Source organism: Dipodomys ordii, unplaced genomic scaffold (assembly GCF_000151885.1).
Source record: "Dipodomys ordii isolate 6190 unplaced genomic scaffold, Dord_2.0 Scaffold6, whole genome shotgun sequence".
In the NCBI taxonomy this organism is placed as follows: Eukaryota; Metazoa; Chordata; class Mammalia; order Rodentia; family Heteromyidae; genus Dipodomys; species Dipodomys ordii.
The window spans coordinates 6,933,562-6,951,447 of record NW_012267222.1 but is presented as its reverse complement, the minus strand read 5'-3'; the positions used below and the strand labels follow the sequence as shown (position 1 = coordinate 6,951,447).

At 46.6% G+C, this 17,886-nt stretch overlaps 1 protein-coding gene across 1 annotated transcript in view; it reads left to right on the top strand.

The window, feature by feature from the left end:
• Mtor (mechanistic target of rapamycin (serine/threonine kinase)) overlaps positions 1 to 17,886 on the top strand; it is a 124,323-nt gene that overhangs the window by 82,596 nt on the left and 23,841 nt on the right. The window contains exons 31-39 of the mRNA XM_013031836.1: positions 2,781 to 2,881; positions 5,545 to 5,660; positions 6,743 to 6,820; positions 7,018 to 7,125; positions 10,241 to 10,366; positions 10,444 to 10,575; positions 13,649 to 13,764; positions 14,488 to 14,605; positions 17,324 to 17,572. Coding sequence (XP_012887290.1) covers positions 2,781 to 2,881; positions 5,545 to 5,660; positions 6,743 to 6,820; positions 7,018 to 7,125; positions 10,241 to 10,366; positions 10,444 to 10,575; positions 13,649 to 13,764; positions 14,488 to 14,605; positions 17,324 to 17,572 — 1,144 coding nt within the window. The remainder of the gene's footprint in view (positions 1 to 2,780; positions 2,882 to 5,544; positions 5,661 to 6,742; positions 6,821 to 7,017; positions 7,126 to 10,240; positions 10,367 to 10,443; positions 10,576 to 13,648; positions 13,765 to 14,487; positions 14,606 to 17,323; positions 17,573 to 17,886) is intronic.

Genomic DNA, 17,886 nt, shown 5'->3' with positions numbered 1-17,886 from the left:
TCTGCTACACAGCGCCACTGGAGGCAAAAGACAGTGTGTTTAGAGTTAACCATGTTATTTCAAACACAGTTTTTTCTCCTTTCAAATCTGCTTTCCTTTAGCCATGTCTTCTTCAAAGAAAGATGGGACAAGATAAAAGTTGTTAGAATTTTGTTAGAATTTAGCTCTAACCAATTCCTGAAATGTTTAAGTGTTTCCCTGTGGCTGTTTGGTGTCCATATGAATATCACAGCCTGGCTTTCAAAGTCTCGCTTTTTGGTTGTTTTGGTTTGGGGTTTGGTTTTTGAGGCAGTGTCTTATTATATACTCCTTCTGCCTTCAGCTCTCAATCTTCCTGCTTCAGCCTCCTGAGTGCTAGGATTACAGGCCCAGCTTCAAAGCCTTTGTCTTTTTTATTGTGGCTTCAACCCAATTCTCTATTCCATTTCTGTATGGACTCTCAGATCTGACTTCTGGCCAAATTATTTGCTCTTCTCCAAACCCTGCATTTATTTGTCTAGTTCCTGGCACCACTGTCCTCCTCTGCTCCTTTTCTACTTTTTGAAAACCTCCCTACCCTACTTCCTTCTCAAAGTATTTTTTGGCCTTTCCCTTCCAAATACCCTTTCTTTCCAACTTAGAAATGATGCCCTCGCTGGCTAGGATCTCTCGCTGCATTGGAAGCGAGCTGAGATGTGATTACTGGAGGTGGGATTTCATCCAGTCCCCTCATCGTACTTGAGGAGACAGTATCTCAGAGATGACACAGTGGCCTGAGGTCTCCCAACACTGCACTTCTCAGTCCCACATACCTTTGCTCTCTTGGGCTCTTTCCAGTTTTATAATTACCTATAAAGTATAAGTGGCTAGTGGTGCTGACCAAGGGATTTAAGAATGCGGGAGACTAAATAGATTTAAAAAGAGATGAAAGAAGCAGAATTTTTTTCCTGATCATATGCAGGCTTTTTATATACTTCATTCTGTCAGGTCTGTTTAGAGTGCAATTTCTGAATTTCTTTTGCTTTAAGCATATCTATATTCTGAACCTGCCTGAGACAGGTGCTTGCCTGAAGTAGTCTCAGGAATAGTCTGGAATTGCCAGTGAGTTAGGACTTCCCCTTTTCCCATATTCATGTGCCTCCAAGAAGCTGATCCCAGGTTCTTGCTAGGCAAATTCTGTATCAGTGAACCACACCTCACCCCCTAAGAATTTGATTTTGTTTGGTTTTGATACTGGGGTTTGAACTCCAGGTCTTGCATTCTACCATTTGCATCTATCTATCTTTGAATGATCCAATGCCTACAGCTCCCCATCCTTTTTGCTTTTGTTACATTTTTAATAGGATCTTGCTTTTTGCCCTGGATGGTCTGGACCCACCATTCTCCTTTTATGTTTCCAGCATAGCTGGGCTGGCAGGTGCTTGCCACCACACCCAGCTTTTTATTGGTTGAGATGGTGGTCTCATGAACTTTTTGTCTAGGCTGGCCTTAAGTCTGGATCCACTCTATGTCTGCCTCCGGAATAGCTGGTATTTTAGCTATGAGCCAATATGCCCAACCTGGAGAGTACAGTTTTAACCATCAGTAGAAAATCCCACGCCCCGCGCGAGTGCGTGCGTGCGTGCGTGTGTGCATGTGTGCGTGCGTGCGTGTGCCCGAGCACTAGTCCTGAGCTTTTGAACTCAGGGCCTGGACACTGTCCCTAGGTTTTTCTGCTCATAGCTAATGCTCTTACTGTTTGAACCACAATTCTGTTTCTGGCTTTTTGTTCGTTAATTAGAAAAAAGAATCTCCTGAACTTTCCTGCCCTGGCTGGCTTCAAATCTCAAACCTCAGATCTCAACCTCCTGAGTAGCTAGGATTACAGGCATGAGTCATTGGCGCCTGGCTGAAATTCCCTATTCTTGACAGAGCTTCTGCTCTATGTACTGGGATCTCTTTTTATATGTCAATATGTCATGGTCCTTATCCACACACTCAGATATTGCATAACACTGAGAATAAGCAGCGTATATGTTTCCAGTTGATGGACTATTGTCTTTCTTTTGTATGGATTGACTTCATGTGGACCTCATCTCAGACTGAATCCATTTGTCCAATACTGTTTTTTGTTTGTTTGTTTGTTTGTTTTGTTTTGTTTTTTTGGTCGGTCGTGGAACTTGAACTCTGGGCCTGGGCGCTGTCCCTCAGCTCTTCAGCTCAAGGCGAGCGCTCTACCACTTGAGCTACAGCGCCACTTCCGGTTTTCTGGTGGTTTATTGGAGATAGGAGTCTCACGGTCTCTCCTGCCCGGGCTGGCTTTGAACCGCGATCCTCAGATCTCAGCCTCCTGAGTAGCTAGGGTTACAGGCGTTAGCCACCAGCGCCCAGCCCAATACTGTTTTTAAGAGCCAGCTCTCACTATAGCTTTGAGCCCAAAATGAATGCCCAGATGTTTCTCTTTTGATTGCTTTCTCTGTAGATTTGCCAAAAGGAAAGAGCCCAGACTGTACTGGCAGAAGAGACAAGTTATTTAATATTTATGAAGGAGTCAGATGTTCAGGGTATTTTACATCACACAGTTAGATATGGTCCTTGATAAACTCACACTCAATTTATGAGCACCAATCCACAAGGAACACAAATAGCAGCCCATCCACTTCTCTGTTATTTGGCCGGGGAGGAAGTGCTTTATACAGGCTCCCAGTTTGAGGCAGGCTCCATCATGCTTATGCTTCCAGATGATCCCCAAGCAGGAGAGAAGGGCTGGTGGCAGTGAAGGAAATTTTGGGTAACCTGACTTCATGTTTCTTTGCCTTCAGGGGGCAGCTCCACCAGCAGTGCTGTGAAAAGTGGACGCTGGTAAATGATGAGACTCAAGCCAAGATGGCCCGGATGGCTGCTGCGGCCGCGTGGGGCTTAGGTAAGGCTCTGCCCAGGTACTCAGCCAAGATGGGGCAAGAGAAACTTGATCTCTGTCAAAATGAGGCGTTGTGGTTGCAGGAAGGATGTCAATCAGTCCAAATGTAAATCCGACAATGCCCATCCACTTCTGAATTTCCCATTTGCCCTTTTTACTCTGTGGTTTCAACTAGCTTATAAGACATGAGTAAAAATGGATCCTCATGGGGAGGCTAAGGAAAGCTGCAGACAGGCATCAGAATGAGACTTGGTAGGTGAGGACCATATCCCTGCACTCCAGTGAGATACTTCTGAAACCAGAAGTGTTAGATTTCTACCACATACCAACTTCCCTGGCAGACCTCAGCTGGGCATCCTGTGATCCAGTTCAGATCCAGTTCAGTTCCATTACTGTCTACCTGGAAATCGGGGTCAGACCCAAGAGCCTCTACCCACTTCAGACACCAGGTGCTAGTGCCAGGCTGTCTCGCATTTCTAATTGAACTATTGTAAATCAGGATTCCCCAACCTCTTCCTCAGGTTTAATGATCTGTTAAGGTACCACACAAGACTCCAGGAATCACTTTACTTGTTTCATTCTGTTTTGTTGTGGTACTGGAGATTGAACTTGGACCTCAGGCCTGCTAGGTAACTGCTTTACCATTTGAACACCACCAGTCCTGTTTACCAGCATCTTGTGAAGAACACAGGTGAACACCTACAGCAGGGGAAGTCCAGAAGGGCGTTTAGCACAAAAGCTTCTCCCCCCTGTGGAGTTGGGGTGCAACTCTTTGAATCTCTTTGTTTGAGACATTCTTTTCTTTTTTGTGTGTCCCTTTCATGGGACTTGAATCAAGTACGTGAGCACTGTCCCTGGATTTTTGTGCTCAAGGTTAGCAATCTACCACTTGAGCCACAGATCTACTTCCAGATATCTAGTGGTTAATTGGAGATAAGAATCTCATGGACTTTCCTGGTCAAACTGGCTTTTGATCCGTGATCCTCAGATCTCAGCCTCCTGAATAGCTAGAATTACAGATGTGGGCCACTGGTGCCCAGCATGTTTGAAGTGTGAAGACTAGAGATAGGTGGTCCTGGATGGGCATTTCAATTTCTGTCATCAATAGTCTTTTTCCATTGGTCCGAATTGCGTATTTAGTCCATGTCATGATCTAGTGTGGTTATTGGAATTCCACCCATACTGTCTTTATTTCACACTGGAGTGAAAGGAGAAGGTGGCTGAGTATCTGCTTATTTCTTAAATTGTGGAGCTTCCCCAACATATGGAAGTAAAGAGAATAGTAATTAGACCCCCATTTGCCTTTCACCTCCAACAATTCCAAACATTTTGACCATTTTATTTCCTCTGCTTTCCATGCTGCCAGGCCCTTGCCCACCTCACTTCTTATCTTATCTCAGAGAATTGCAAAGCAGAGACTGTCCTTGAATCCTTATAGACATGTTGATTTCTTTTTTTTTTTTTTTTTTGGTCAGTTGTGGGTCCTGAACTCTGGGCCTGGCTCTGTCCCTCAGCTCTTCAGCTCAAAGCTAGTACTCTATCACTTGAGCCACAGCGCCACTTCCAGCTTTTTCTGCTTTATGTAGTGCTGAGGAATTGAACCCAGGGCCTCATGCATGCATGCATGCAAGGCAAGCACTCTACCACTGAGCCACCTTCCCAGCTCCAGAGATGTTGATTCTGACCCCAGCTGAGGGCTTGGCAAACGCAGGCTCCTCCTGAGAGGACAGGCAAGGACAGATAGGAATTCAAGGCTGCAAAACTCCTCCTGTGGAGTCTGGAGCACAGGGACATAACCGCCCACCTCCATTCTGCCCCTTCTGAGTAATAGAGAGAGCTTCTATCTTTTCCTGTCCTGACCCCTGGACTGGATCCAGAGGATCTTTAAAAACAAATTACTTCCTGAGGAGTCATCCTTTGCTATCTGCCTTTGCCCAGAGGCATTGGGAGTGGATGAGGCAATGGTCTGGAGAGGCAGAAAAACACCTTGTAAAATCTACAGCCTTACAGTTGACAGCAAATGAAGCTGATACTGTATGCAGATGGTGTGGGCAGTCCTGGCATTTGATACCTGTTCACCCTGCAGGGAGGCCAGGGAAGGGGAATGGGAATGCCTCCCCTCAGATTCAGCCATTTCCCTAATCTAAGATGGTACAAAGGCCTCTGCCTTAACCCAAACCATCTTTCTGTTCTAATAGAACCTCTTAAAATATTTACCTCTTCCCTCCCGAGGCTAAGATATTGACAGAGTAAAAAGACCAAATTGTTGAATCCCATTCCCTATCTGTATAATGGCATACTCGGGAACAGGAACCTGTCTTTTTCAGTGTCCCACTAAACAGAGGTACTTGTCCTGTAGGGTCTGCAGGGTTTTCTAGGTTGGTTAGCGGCAGCATTAAGCCCATCTGATGTGGCTGTGGTGCTTCCTCTCATCTTCTGGGATGCTCTGGGGTAACAGTGGAGTCCTGTGTGTTGAAGACTGATGTGGCTTTGTTAATTGGCCCATACAATAGATAAGAGATCTGTGGGATTTGACACATCAGGCTCCCATTCATTTGTTGTAACGCTAAATGAAAGTAAGCAATGGCAAAGTAAGCAATGGCACTGCTCACGTGAGATGCTGCTCTGGCCCATGCAATGCTTCCGTGCTTGTGTTTGTAAACCAGGTCAGTGGGACAGCATGGAAGAGTACACCTGCATGATCCCTCGGGACACCCATGACGGGGCGTTTTATCGAGCTGTGCTGGCGTTACATCAGGACCTCTTCTCCTTGGCACAACAGGTAAGAACCTACATGTGTTCTTCCAGGCCTTCCAGCAAAGAAAAAGTTGCAGTCATGGCCTGTTATCTCCTAAGTACATGAACCCGTGTAAATATGCTCCTGAACCTCAGCTCTGCAGCTTCGATGCACAGTACTCACTGACAAGGTTGACTGCCAGACAGCAGGAGCTGATGTGTTCTGAGTATAGAAGGCAGATTCTGGAAGCTATTGTGATCATTACACCTTTTTGTCACCTTGCCTTAGCACTTGTAGTGACAGAGGCTGTTAAGTGTACCAAAGGAGGATTCAGAGAGCCATTGATCCCCACCATATAGCAGAAGTCAGTGACAGGGGGTCTAGCCACTCAGGGGGGCACACATTGATTACCTTCAAGGAAGCACAACCTGTGCTGACGTGCAGAATGAAATAATGAAGTGATACGTTCACCTTGTCAGGCACCAGGCCGTTGGATGAGGCGCTGTTGTAAACCGTCCAAGCCCTTCAAGGTTGGGAACATAGTAATTAACCTTAAACATTCAGCAAAGGAAAAGCTCCACAGGATGGGTTTTAATTGATGGAGCAGAAAAGACTCGAAGTCTTATGGCATCCCTGGGCTGACATACAAGATCTAGGTCTTCTGGGCCAGAGACCCAAGAGCCCCAACCCCTGGGACGGGCCAGGAGGCACCTCTTCATGAGGACCCGGTGCCTGGAAGCCAGATGACCCCTAGAGCCATCCAAGTATGCACAATCTGTTTTCACAATGTGCTCAGCAAAGAAAAAATCATAAGAAGGTGTCCTCCTGAGATGCAAGAACGCAGATTCCACTTCCCAGTTATTTTTTTTCTTTCTCTCCACACGAGGTTGCGTGTGTTACCTTACACTTTTCAGATGCCACATACTTCTGTCATTAATAAAAAATTGGATCATGTCCTCAATACATTCAGATCTGGGGAAAGGTTTCTTGCTGTCTTTGGTGAATTTTTCTCTTCACTGGGATTTAAGCAAAACAGCTGGTTTCTGCAACTAGTTAGGAATTCCTAGTGTGACCTTAAGTTCTCAAGTGCAAAGCCCAGTTCTAGAGATTCTTTCTTTGTCTCTTAGTGCATTGACAAGGCCAGGGACCTTCTGGATGCTGAATTAACAGCAATGGCAGGAGAGAGCTACAGCCGGGCATATGGGGTAAGTACACATTGTCACTTTTGAAATTCACTTTAGTTCTGTTTTCAGAGTAGATAATTGAGAATTCAAAGTGCTGAGAACAGGTGTGTTTTCTGAAGTCAGCAAATAACCTGACATCAGAAGGGATGATTAAAATGAATTGTGGCTTTTGGGTTGTTCATGCAATAATTATATTGGAATGGATTTGCTTCCATCAGGCCATGGTTTCTTGCCACATGCTGTCCGAACTGGAGGAGGTGATCCAGTACAAACTTGTCCCCGAGCGGCGAGAGATCATCCGCCAGATTTGGTGGGAGAGACTTCAGGTGAGCAGTTAGGCGTCTCTGGTTCCTTGCCTGGGGACCCCGCCCTCCTGCTCTTTCTCACTGTTCCCATCTTCTCTATTGAGCAGAACCCTCATCCCAGCTTGAGCTGTGAGAGAACCACCAATTGTGCAGCCCCCTCTTACCCTTCTCTAAGAGGAAAAGAAAATCCGGTAGCATGGTAGAACACTTGTCTAGCAAGTGAATGGCTCTTAGTTCAAACTCAAGGGTATTGTCAAAAAAAAAAAGAAGAAGAAGAAAGTGTACTTAGAACCAGCCAGTCATTACTCCTAACCTCGCAATCATGTGGAGAGCTACTCTCCAGTACAACCTCCTTGCAGAAGCAGTTCTCAACTACCAGCTATGGCCAGTAACAGTTCCTTAGGTCAGAGGCCTCCCAGCTCCTCTGTTCAGACTTCCTTCCACTGCAGTTTTCCTTTGTAGAAACTTTTGGCCTTTCAGGGTAGTGTTCTGATCATCGTAGTTTGAGGAGCTGCCAACCCACCGACCTAGGAGGGTCTCCACTGCTCTTGGGCAGGACTCCCAGCCCTCCCGCCCCTTGGATAGTTTGGAGAGGAAGATCATCAGCAAGGGAAAAAGTAAACTGAGGGCTAATTCAATGATAGAGCATTTGCTTAGCACACCTGAGGCCCTGAGTTCTATCCCAAGCACCAAAAGAGAGAAAGAGAGCCCCCTTTAGCCACTCCAAGAACCACTGGTCTCTCTGTGCTTCTCACAGTGGATCTCTTCCATTAATAAAGCCATTTCCTTTTAACTAGCTCTACCCCTCATTCTAAATTCTATCTCTGGATCAGTTGAGCTTTGAGCTTCCAAGCTTTTCGGTAGCCTGCGACAGACCTTTTGACTCCAAGCTACATTCCTGTCTAGGAAGCTCAGGGCACATTCCTCTGGCCAGGAAAGAGCAGCAGGCAGAGGAACGCCTGTGCATCCACCGTTTATGGCTCTGATATGAGCACATACAGTTCTTCCCCTTGTTTTATTAGTAATTATGAAATGCCCAGTAAATGTTTTGATGGAAAATTGTCTCCTGGGCACCAGAAGGAATTCCACAAAGCAAGCATTTCCCACTTGGCTTGTCCACACCCTGGTGTCTTTAAGTGTGATGGGATGAGGAGTTTCCGAATCAGAGATGCAGTGATTCTTCAGACTTTTTTTTTCAAATGGGATTTATAAATATAGAGTTGGAGGAGGATAGATGAATGAGTTCTGACTTTGCCCAGAACACCATGATTGCCTTAAGCCTTCATGACTTACTCCGGGAAAGTCATGCAGGGAGCAACATGCTTTTTGGCCCACAAAATTCTTTCTACATCGGGGAGAAAGCTGCCACTGATGAGACATAATCAAAACTACCACTCCATGTGCTTTTTTTTTTTTCTGATTTTCTAACTGTTCAAATCATTGTTGTCACACTTTATGGAATGAAAAGCTTTTATCCAAGGCTAAAATTAAAGCATTGCTCTGTGGTGGAAACTTGGCTCTCGTGGCTGGCTGGCTGTCAGAATGGACTGCCTGGGCTGGAAAGCTGCCATCTTGTGGTCAAGTCATTAAGATTAAAATCTCCCGCCAGTATCTGCCACGGAGCAAATGAAGAGGCCAGCCTTGGCTGCACTGGGTGCCTCAGGCTCTCAGTCAGGTTCAGGTTGCCCCTGTCACGTGGGAAACCCAGGGAACTCTGCTGCTAGACTGGCTGTTTCTATTGAGGACAGCTCCATGGGTTCCTGGCATTTGGCTGTGAAGCAGCAGATCTTAGGAACCCATCTCCCATCCCAAATCTGACTTCACAGAAAAGGAAAAAAAAAGAAGCTTACTTCTAGCAAGCATTTGGTATAAAATTAGCTTAGTCCTTTGATATTGATTAATTTTCTGTGTTTTTCCATTGAGGCCTTTCTCTTTCCATATGGATTTCTCTTTTTTCATTTTTGTGCCAATACTGGGGCTTAAACTTGGGGCCTGGCACTATCCTTGAGCTATTTTGCTCAAGGCTAATGCTTTACCACTTGAGCCATAGCTCCACTTCCAGCTTTTGGGGGGGTTAACTGGAGATAAAAGTCTCACAGAAGCTGGGTGCTGGTGGTTCATGCCTATACTTCTAACTACTCAGAAGGCTGAAATCTGAGGCTCCCAATTCAAAGCCGGTCCAGGCAGGAAAGATCGTGAGACTCTTACATCTCCAATTAACCACCAGAAAACTAGAAGTGGTGCTGTGGCTCAAAGTGGTAGAGCGCTAGTCTTGAACGAAAGGGTTCAGGGACAGTATCTAGGCCCAAGTTCAAGCTCTATGACTAACTGAAAAAAAAAAAAAAGAATCTCAGAGGCTTTCATGCTTAGGCTGGCTTTGAACCACGAACCTCAGATCTTAGCCTCCTAAGTAGCTAGGATTATAAGGTGTGATCTCCAGCGCCCAGCCTGTTTCAACTTCTTATACATTTAATTCATATTTAGATTTTCAATGGTAGATTTTAAGTTTAATTTCTTTGTCAGTGATAGTCATCTTCAACCAGACTAAAAGCAAAATAGTTAAGAATGTATTACTAGCACAAAAGTACTTGATTATAGGCTCATACCTATAATACTAGCTACTCAGGAGGCTGAGATCTGAGGTTTTCAGTTTAGAACTAGCCTGGGCTGGAAGGTACATGAGACTTATCTTCAGTTAACCACAAAAGGAAAAAAAAAAGAGCTCAAGGACAGTGCCCAAGCCCTGAGTTCAAGCCCCAGGACTGGCAATAATAATAATAGTAATAATAATAAAAGCTTGAATTAATTTAATTCATTTAATCCTCACCATAATCCTGTGAAGTTGTTACTGGTTTGACTACAGATCATTCACCAAAGAGGGTAAGTAATGCCCAAAGAGACACAGTGGCAGAGCCAGGCTTCAAGTTCTTTGCCCCATTTCCAACTGCCTATCAAACTGTTGTGAAATCCCTACGATGTATTTTATTTCATTCACAGTATCTCTAACTTGAGAAAGTTCACATTGTATCAGTGAATTCCCTTTTTGGTTCCAAGTAGATTTCCTTGGTGGTTGTAGAAGGGTAAGGTAGAAAGACAGGCCTAACCCTCCTTTCTGAATGTTCCCTGAATGTTCCAGGGCTGCCAACGTATTGTGGAGGACTGGCAGAAAATCCTCATGGTTCGGTCCCTTGTGGTCAACCCTCATGAGGACATGAGAACCTGGCTCAAATATGCAAGCCTGTGTGGCAAAAGTGGCAGGCTGGTGAGTAACCCCACCACCTAGCAGGGTGCTGCTCCTGGCCCAGGTCTGTTTATAACTTGTCCTTTCTTGCTTTGAAGGCTCTTGCTCATAAAACTTTAGTATTACTTCTGGGAGTCGATCCATCTCGGCAGCTTGACCATCCTCTGCCCACAGTTCACCCCCAGGTGACCTATGCCTACATGAAAAATATGTGGAAGAGTGCTCGGAAGGTAGGTACCCAAATCAACCCGACAGAGAACACCCTCTCTAGAATGCCCGCCTGATCTGCCTCACACTGCCAGAGAGGAGCCAGAATCCTCACCACCTCTCCGCAGGATCAGGGGTTCTTCCTGGTTTCACAGAGGGGATCATAGGCAAGGATCTGCACAAGTGTCATTGGCCAAAGCAATGAGGGCAGTCATCGTTTCCAGAAAGGGCTAGGACATAAAAAAATAAAAGACATAATTTTTAAAAGAAGGCAGGCTCTTCATGAAAAAAACACAGACTAAGTTGGTCTTTTGTAAGACCAATTTGATTTTCTCAGACTTCTCGGCTCCTTTCCTGTCATCAATTTGGATTCCAAAGCAACAACCTTTGGGGTACAATGCTGAAAGGAAGAGGGAAAATTATCTCAAAGCCAATGTAAAATTCCTTTTTATTTACAGACCAGCCACTGGGAAACAGATGTGGCTCTTGGTGTTTGTTTTTGTTTTTCTTTTTTAAACAATCTCCCTGGGTGATGGAGGTGACAAAAAAGTAAGCCCTAGAGGCAAAGCCCACCTGTTTTGGCTCCTCCTCACCATGTCTTTACCAAAAGAGAAAGGGAGCTTCAGCCTTCTCTTGTCCTTGTCCCCCACTAGTGCCCCTAATGAGAAAGGAATGAAACCTCAGCGTGGGCCCATGCTGTAGAAAGAGCTGATAGCATCATAGTTGTATCTGCAAAGGAGACTAAAAGGTCCCTGGACTGATTTAGGACCTAACTCCTTTTATAGATGGCTGACTCCATGTGACTTTGAATGCTACCCAAATAAGATCAGCAGCCCTGCACCCAGGCACCTGGTCTTTAGTGCCAGGTCACCTGGTCATTACTAATGACCCATTTTCTTCTCCAGGCATGCAATTGGGTGATTTTGTGGTTTTGAGTTTTTGTTTGTGTTTGTGTTTTTGTTTAGTCCTGTGGTTTTTGTTTTTGTTTGATACTGGGGCTTGAACTTAGGACCTAGGCTCTGTCCCTGAACTTTTCTGCTCAAGGCTAGCTCTCTACCATTTTGAGCTACAGCTCCATTCCTGGCTTTTTGGTGGTTAGAGATAAGAGTCTCACAGACTGTCTTGCCTGGGTTGCCTTTGAATCCCAATCCTCAGACCTCAGCCTCCTAAGTAGCTAGGATTATAGGCATGAGCCACCTGTACATATATTTTTATTTTTTTGTTTTTTTGTTTGTTTTTGTATGAATCTTGAACTCTGGACCTGGGTGCTACTCCTCAGCTCTTCAACTCAAGGCTAACACTCTACCACTTGAGCCATAGCACCACTTCCGGCTTTTTCCATTCATGTAGTGCTGAGGAATCAAACCCAGGGCCTCATACATGCAAGGCAAGCACGCTACCACTGGGCCACCTTCCCAGCCCCATATATTTTTATGTTTTAGTTTCTGACCCTCCCAAACCATAGCATTTCTAACTTAAAGCTTGACATCTAGGCAGTAAGACAGAAGGCGCTGGATTTGACTCCCTCTGCCTCCTTTCTACACATGGCCTCAAGTCTTTGCCTATCTTCCTGAAGGCAGTGTGATCTTGACCAAAGAGTGTCTTCTCCCAACACGACCAAAGCAGGAATTCGCCACAAAATGTTGCTTAGTAGCTCAAACTATCACATTCTTTTGGCTCTTGACACCAATTAATTCCTTACATTAAAATTTGTGGATTTGGTCCTGGCCTCCAAGCCAGAGATCTTCATTTCCCTTCCAGGCCACCTTCACCTCATGACATGTAAAAAACAAAAAACTTCTTAGGCAAGGTAGGGTAGCTCATGCCTTTCATCCTAGCTACTTGTAAAATAGAGATCAGGAGGATTGTCCTTTGAGGCCTCTGAGGCAAGAAGTTAGCGAGAACCCATCTCAAGCAATAAGTCAGATATGGCTCACATTCCTTGGTCTCACCTACATGGGAAGTTGTATAACTAAATAAGCAAATTTTGCATGGTGGTATTTTTTTCTTTCCTTCCTACAGCAAAGAGCACATAGCTTCTTTCACATGCTGTTTCCCTTCCCTGAGTTAGTGAATACAGAGGTTGGCGTTTTCCCCTCAAGCTTTAGAATTTTGTGCCTTCAATCCCCATCTTGGGTGTCCTTTAGAAAATAGTGTTGGACCCTATTTATTAAAATGCTGTGTGCATTAGATGCAGTAGGCCTCTAGGTCTAGATTCTACAGCTCTTCCCCAGTGCAGCTGCCTGCTCTTAACTCAGTGCCTTCTGCTTGAGTTGGGTGAAAGATGCTCTACAGATTTTTGTTCTGCCAGGTGCTATGGCCTGTAATCTTAGCTACTCAGGAGGCTGTGATCTAAGGATCACCTTTCTAATCCAACCTAGTCAGGAAAGTCCATGAGACACTTTAATCAATAAAAGCCAGAAGTGGAGCTGTAGCTCAAGTGGTAGAGTTCCAGCCTTGAGGGGAAATCCTGAAAGATAGCATTCTGACCCTGAGTTCAAGCCCCAGTACCTGCCCCCCTACCGGCCTCTCCCCCAGAAAGGATTTTTGTTCACAAGCCACCCTGTTCACCTAGATGTCTGCCTCGCTAGTATCTTGTCCATCTTGTGCTTAAACACGAGGGCCTTCTTCTTAAGTGGGTTCTGAGAGTTCTTCCTGATTTTTAATTCTGCAGTTTTTGCTATGCTGGAGCAGCCAAAGGCCATAGTTTATAAACAGATGCTAATACTTTCTCAGCCTGAAACAATTCCCCAGGAGCCTAATTTCCCCTGGGGCCCCATTATACTATAGTGAAGTAAGCACTTGTTTCAGATTGCTTCATAGGACTTTCATTTGGGATAGCCAGGCATGGCACTTTTCCCAGACTCATAAAACTGCTAATTACAGTTGGCAAAGGAGAGCTAAGATTTGACTTGAATAAACTACGAATGCCCTGGCACAGCCCTCTCACACCACCCCCACCACCACCACCCCACCCCAGCAGCAAGCCCTGGTCCTCTGTCCCATGAGGTCCTCACCTTGTACTAGGGTGTGTTGCTGACCTGTGCACCTGACTGATCAGATCACATGACCCTTCCTGCCTTTGTCCTGCCGCAGATCGATGCCTTCCAGCACATGCAGCACTTTGTGCAGACCATGCAGCAGCAGGCCCAGCACGCCATCGCCACCGAGGACCAGCAGCACAAGCAGGAGCTGCACAAGCTCATGGCCCGGTGAGCACCCCAGCCTCCTCAGCGGCTTCTGCAGCAAGGGACCAGTCCGGCTCCTTGAGTGGCTTGCTCTTGAGGCCTTCCATCTTTTATCAAATGGAACTGCTCCACAGGCCCCTCCCACTTACACATTCCTAGGGGTCAGCACCAAGAACACCCATGTGCTAGCTTCATACTAGAGTCTGGGGTTAGGATTAGACTTCTCATTTCCAAATAGCAGAGCTGCTGCTAATTTAATGTTTAGATAAGTTTGACTTTATATGAGGTAGGCAATCTCAGTTTTCTCACTGCAGACGTCTAAGAGTTCCTATCTGGGATGTGTAAGGTGTGTGAGGCATTATGGGCAGAGCCTGCCACACATGGAGGACTGTATCTAGAGTTCAGCAGTCAATATTGCCACTGGCCAGTAGAAGCAGAAGAAGGGAGAAGATATATGGCAGTCCATATGACAAGTAACTTGATAACAGTCCGCACAAAACTTCAGTTTGGGGTAGATAGGGCTATGCAGACTCATCTGTACCAGGGGCCTGTCTTATGCTGGCATTGGAAGACGAAGGCTATGAAGATGAAATCTCCATTAAAGCCTACCTACAGACCCCAGACCCTTCAGTCCACATAGCTGAACATTCTACTGGTCCCAGATACCAGAAGGGCTTTAGGGTACCCTGAAGTCTCTTGGTCTCCTTGGAGGAGGGATGACATGGGTGCTTGGTTCTATGTTTTCAGGTGTTTCCTGAAACTTGGGGAGTGGCAGCTGAACCTCCAGGGCATCAATGAGAGCACCATCCCCAAAGTGCTGCAGTACTACAGCGCTGCCACCGAGCACGACCGCAGCTGGTACAAGGTAAGAAGGGCAGGGCTGGGCTCCAGACCTCCCACTTCTCCACGTAGAGCCCCGGGCCCAGTGGCTCAGCCAGCCCTGCCTGAGTTCTGCAGCTCTTCCAGGAGCTAGTCTGAGCGATGACTTTGCTCCTGAAATACCTGGAGCCTATGTGTCAGAGACTCAGGAAGTCTCTTAGAAGTTGAAGAGAAGCAGAGAGATTGATCATTCTTTCATTTGAGAAAATATTTGTAGGGCTAGAGGTATGAGTAAAGTGGTAGAACACCTAGTAAGCATAATGTCCTGAAATCAAACCCCAAGGCTGAGGGGAGCAGAAAGAGATTTTTTATGGCTGGGATGTAGCACTAGTGGCAGGGAACTTGCCTCACATGTTTAAGCCCCATCCTTAGCACTAGAGAAGGAAGGAAGAAGGGAGCCAAGGTTCTTATTATTCCACCCGCGTTCTGTGTGTGGCACTGGAAGTGCTCAGAAGCATCTGGACACACAATTGATCTCTGCAACTTTATTTCCCTTGGGTCATCTATTCCTTCCCAGATTCTTCCTTGTCTTCTCCTCAGCTAAGAACTGAACTTTTTGTTTTGTTTTGTTTTTATTGGAAAGAGCTTAGTAACATTCTGTTATATTACCGGAAGCCTTTCAAAAAGACAAATAAAATGTACAAAAGATGTAGCTGGCTGCTGCAGGCCTGACTCTTGGAAATACACATCTTTGGAGAAAGCACACATTCTGCTTTTTCATTCTTTTTTCTCAGGGGCCTTGGTAATAGCCATTTGGTATAGCAGATGTCATCAGTTTCTTTCCGAAACCTCCTTAACTCACTAATACTTTAATTAATCCCTCTGGGATCTTACTTGCATTTGAAAACCACAGAAGCATTTACAATAAAATCTTATCTTCTAAGCATGCTTCATGCTGATCTCAAAAATGCCTATTGATGCTGAGGATGTAGCTTACACGCTACAAGACCCTGGGTTCAAACCTCAGTAAAGGAAGGAAAAAGTGCCTATTTTATCATAGGAGTACTAATTGCCCTTTCTGAAGACAGCTGTGTGTCCAAATTTGCAGAACCCAATCTCATGGTTAGCAGGGACCTTCCTAATCAGAACCACACCCTAATCTAAAGTTACTTTGTTCACTCAGCTTTTAGAAAAGTAAATTACAAGAAAAACTTTCACTCAAGGTTGGTTTTTATTTTGGGGGGGGAGGGAGCTTGTTGGTTTTGCCAATCCTAGGACTTGAACTCAGGACTTGAACTGTCCCTGAGCAGCTTTGTGCTTAAAGCTAAGTAGTTTATTGGAGATGTGAGTGTTATGATCTTTCCTGCCTAGGATGGCTTCTAACCATAGTCCTCAGATCTTAGCCTCCTGAGTGGCTAGTATTATAGGCATGAGCCACTGGCACCCAGCTCTCAGAATTATTTTTTTTTTTTTGGAGGGGTCCGGTCATGGGCCCTGAACTCTGGGCCTGGGTGCTGTCCCTCAGATCTTCAGCTCAAGGCTAGCGCTCTACCACTTGAGCCACAGCGCCACTTCCAGCTTTTTTTTTTTCTTTTTGCTTATGTGGTGCTGAGGAATCGAACCCAGGGCCTTGAACATGCAAGGCAAGCGCTCTACCACTGAGCCACCTTCCCAGCCCCCCCCCTTTTTTTTTTTGGTCAGTTGTGGGATTTAAACTCTGGGCCTGGGCGCTGTCCCTCAGCTCTTCAGCTCAAGGCTAGCACTCTACCACTTGAGCCACAGCGCCACTTCTGGCTTTTTCTGCTTATGTGGTGCTGAGGAATCGAACCCAGGGCCTCATGCATGCAAGGCAAGCACTGTACCACTGAGCCACCTTCCCAGCCCCTCAGTATTAATTTTTAAAAGCATTTTCTGCTGTGTGCATCTCCTTGGTTTTGCGTGCCTTCTACTATTCCCCTCATGACACTGCATAAAATGCCAGCACAGTTGGTCTTATTCACCTTGACCCAGACTTGTGCCTGGTGCTGAGTGGGCATATAAGAGGTATTGTTACCTAAATAAAGGCATGGGGAAACTGGACGGAGGTCTTGTTAGAACCCTTTCCAACCAGCTATTTTCCCATAGATGAAGTGTGGCCATCATGCCCACTCCTCCACTGTCTGCCCAGCACGTTGCCAGCCTTCCTCACTCCTCTCCTGTGAGCACCCCTAGCTGCAGGCAGATCTGTCTCCTGTGGATGCTCTGTGCTGGCCTCCAAGTGTCCTTTTCTTCCCCTCGCAGGAAGTCCTCCCTGTTGTCCTCCCCCTTATCCCTCCATATCCAACTACAGCTGCCTAGCTCAAGTCCACCTCTTGAAGCTCCTCAGATCCACAACCCCAGATCCACAACCCCGTCACTCATTGTTACCTCTTCCGGCCCTGGTCACAACTGCCTTACAGAGTCCCTAAGTCTTCCAGTTTGTGAGGTTCAAAGGTCCCTTGAAGCAAGGCCTGCTACACTCTGCCCCTCTTTCTGTGACCCACTGACCCTAGGGTGCTTCATGTCGTAAGTGCAGGCAAGATGAGTAAGGCACACTAGATTCAGTAAGCCACCTCCTTCCTGTGTCTGTAGCAGTGGGGTCTTTACTCTCCTCACCCGAGGCCCCATCCTCAGAGTGCACACACACGGAGGCCATCACAGCCCTGCTACAGCACCAGCCTCGTGCCCCTCCATGCTCTGCTGTCATTCACAGCCCCTTATCTGCCCTTGACTCTTGCCCCACCAGGCCTGGCATGCGTGGGCAGTGATGAACTTCGAGGCTGTGCTACACTACAAGCATCAGAACCAAGCCCGCGATGAGAAGAAGAAGCTGCGTCATGCCAGTGGGGCGAACATCACCAATGCCACCACTGCCGCCACCACCGCTGCCACCGCCGCTGCCGCCGCCAGCACAGAGGGCAGCAACAGTGAGAGCGAGGCGGAAAGCGCAGAGAACAGCCCCACACCCTCCCCGCTGCAGAAGAAGGTCACAGAGGTAGGGCCTCCTGGGTCCTGGTGGGCACAGCCCTGGAAAGTGGATGGGTGTGAGGTAGTGGAGCCTGGGGTTTTCTCTGTGGCACAGGACACGTGGCCTGTCCGCCTTGGCCGTATGTGCATGCGTTCATGCACCTGGGCTGGGAACGGCTCCCCGTGGTCCTTCCCACATGATGAGCTCATACTCTCCGCTGTACTGTGTGGGTGGCCATCACAGCTGCAGCTCCACGCTGAGGGCAGGGCCTGGAGGAACAGTCCAGAATGTACCAAGGCAGCCGCAGGCACAGAGAGCAGCGTGCACAGAGCCTCAGCTAC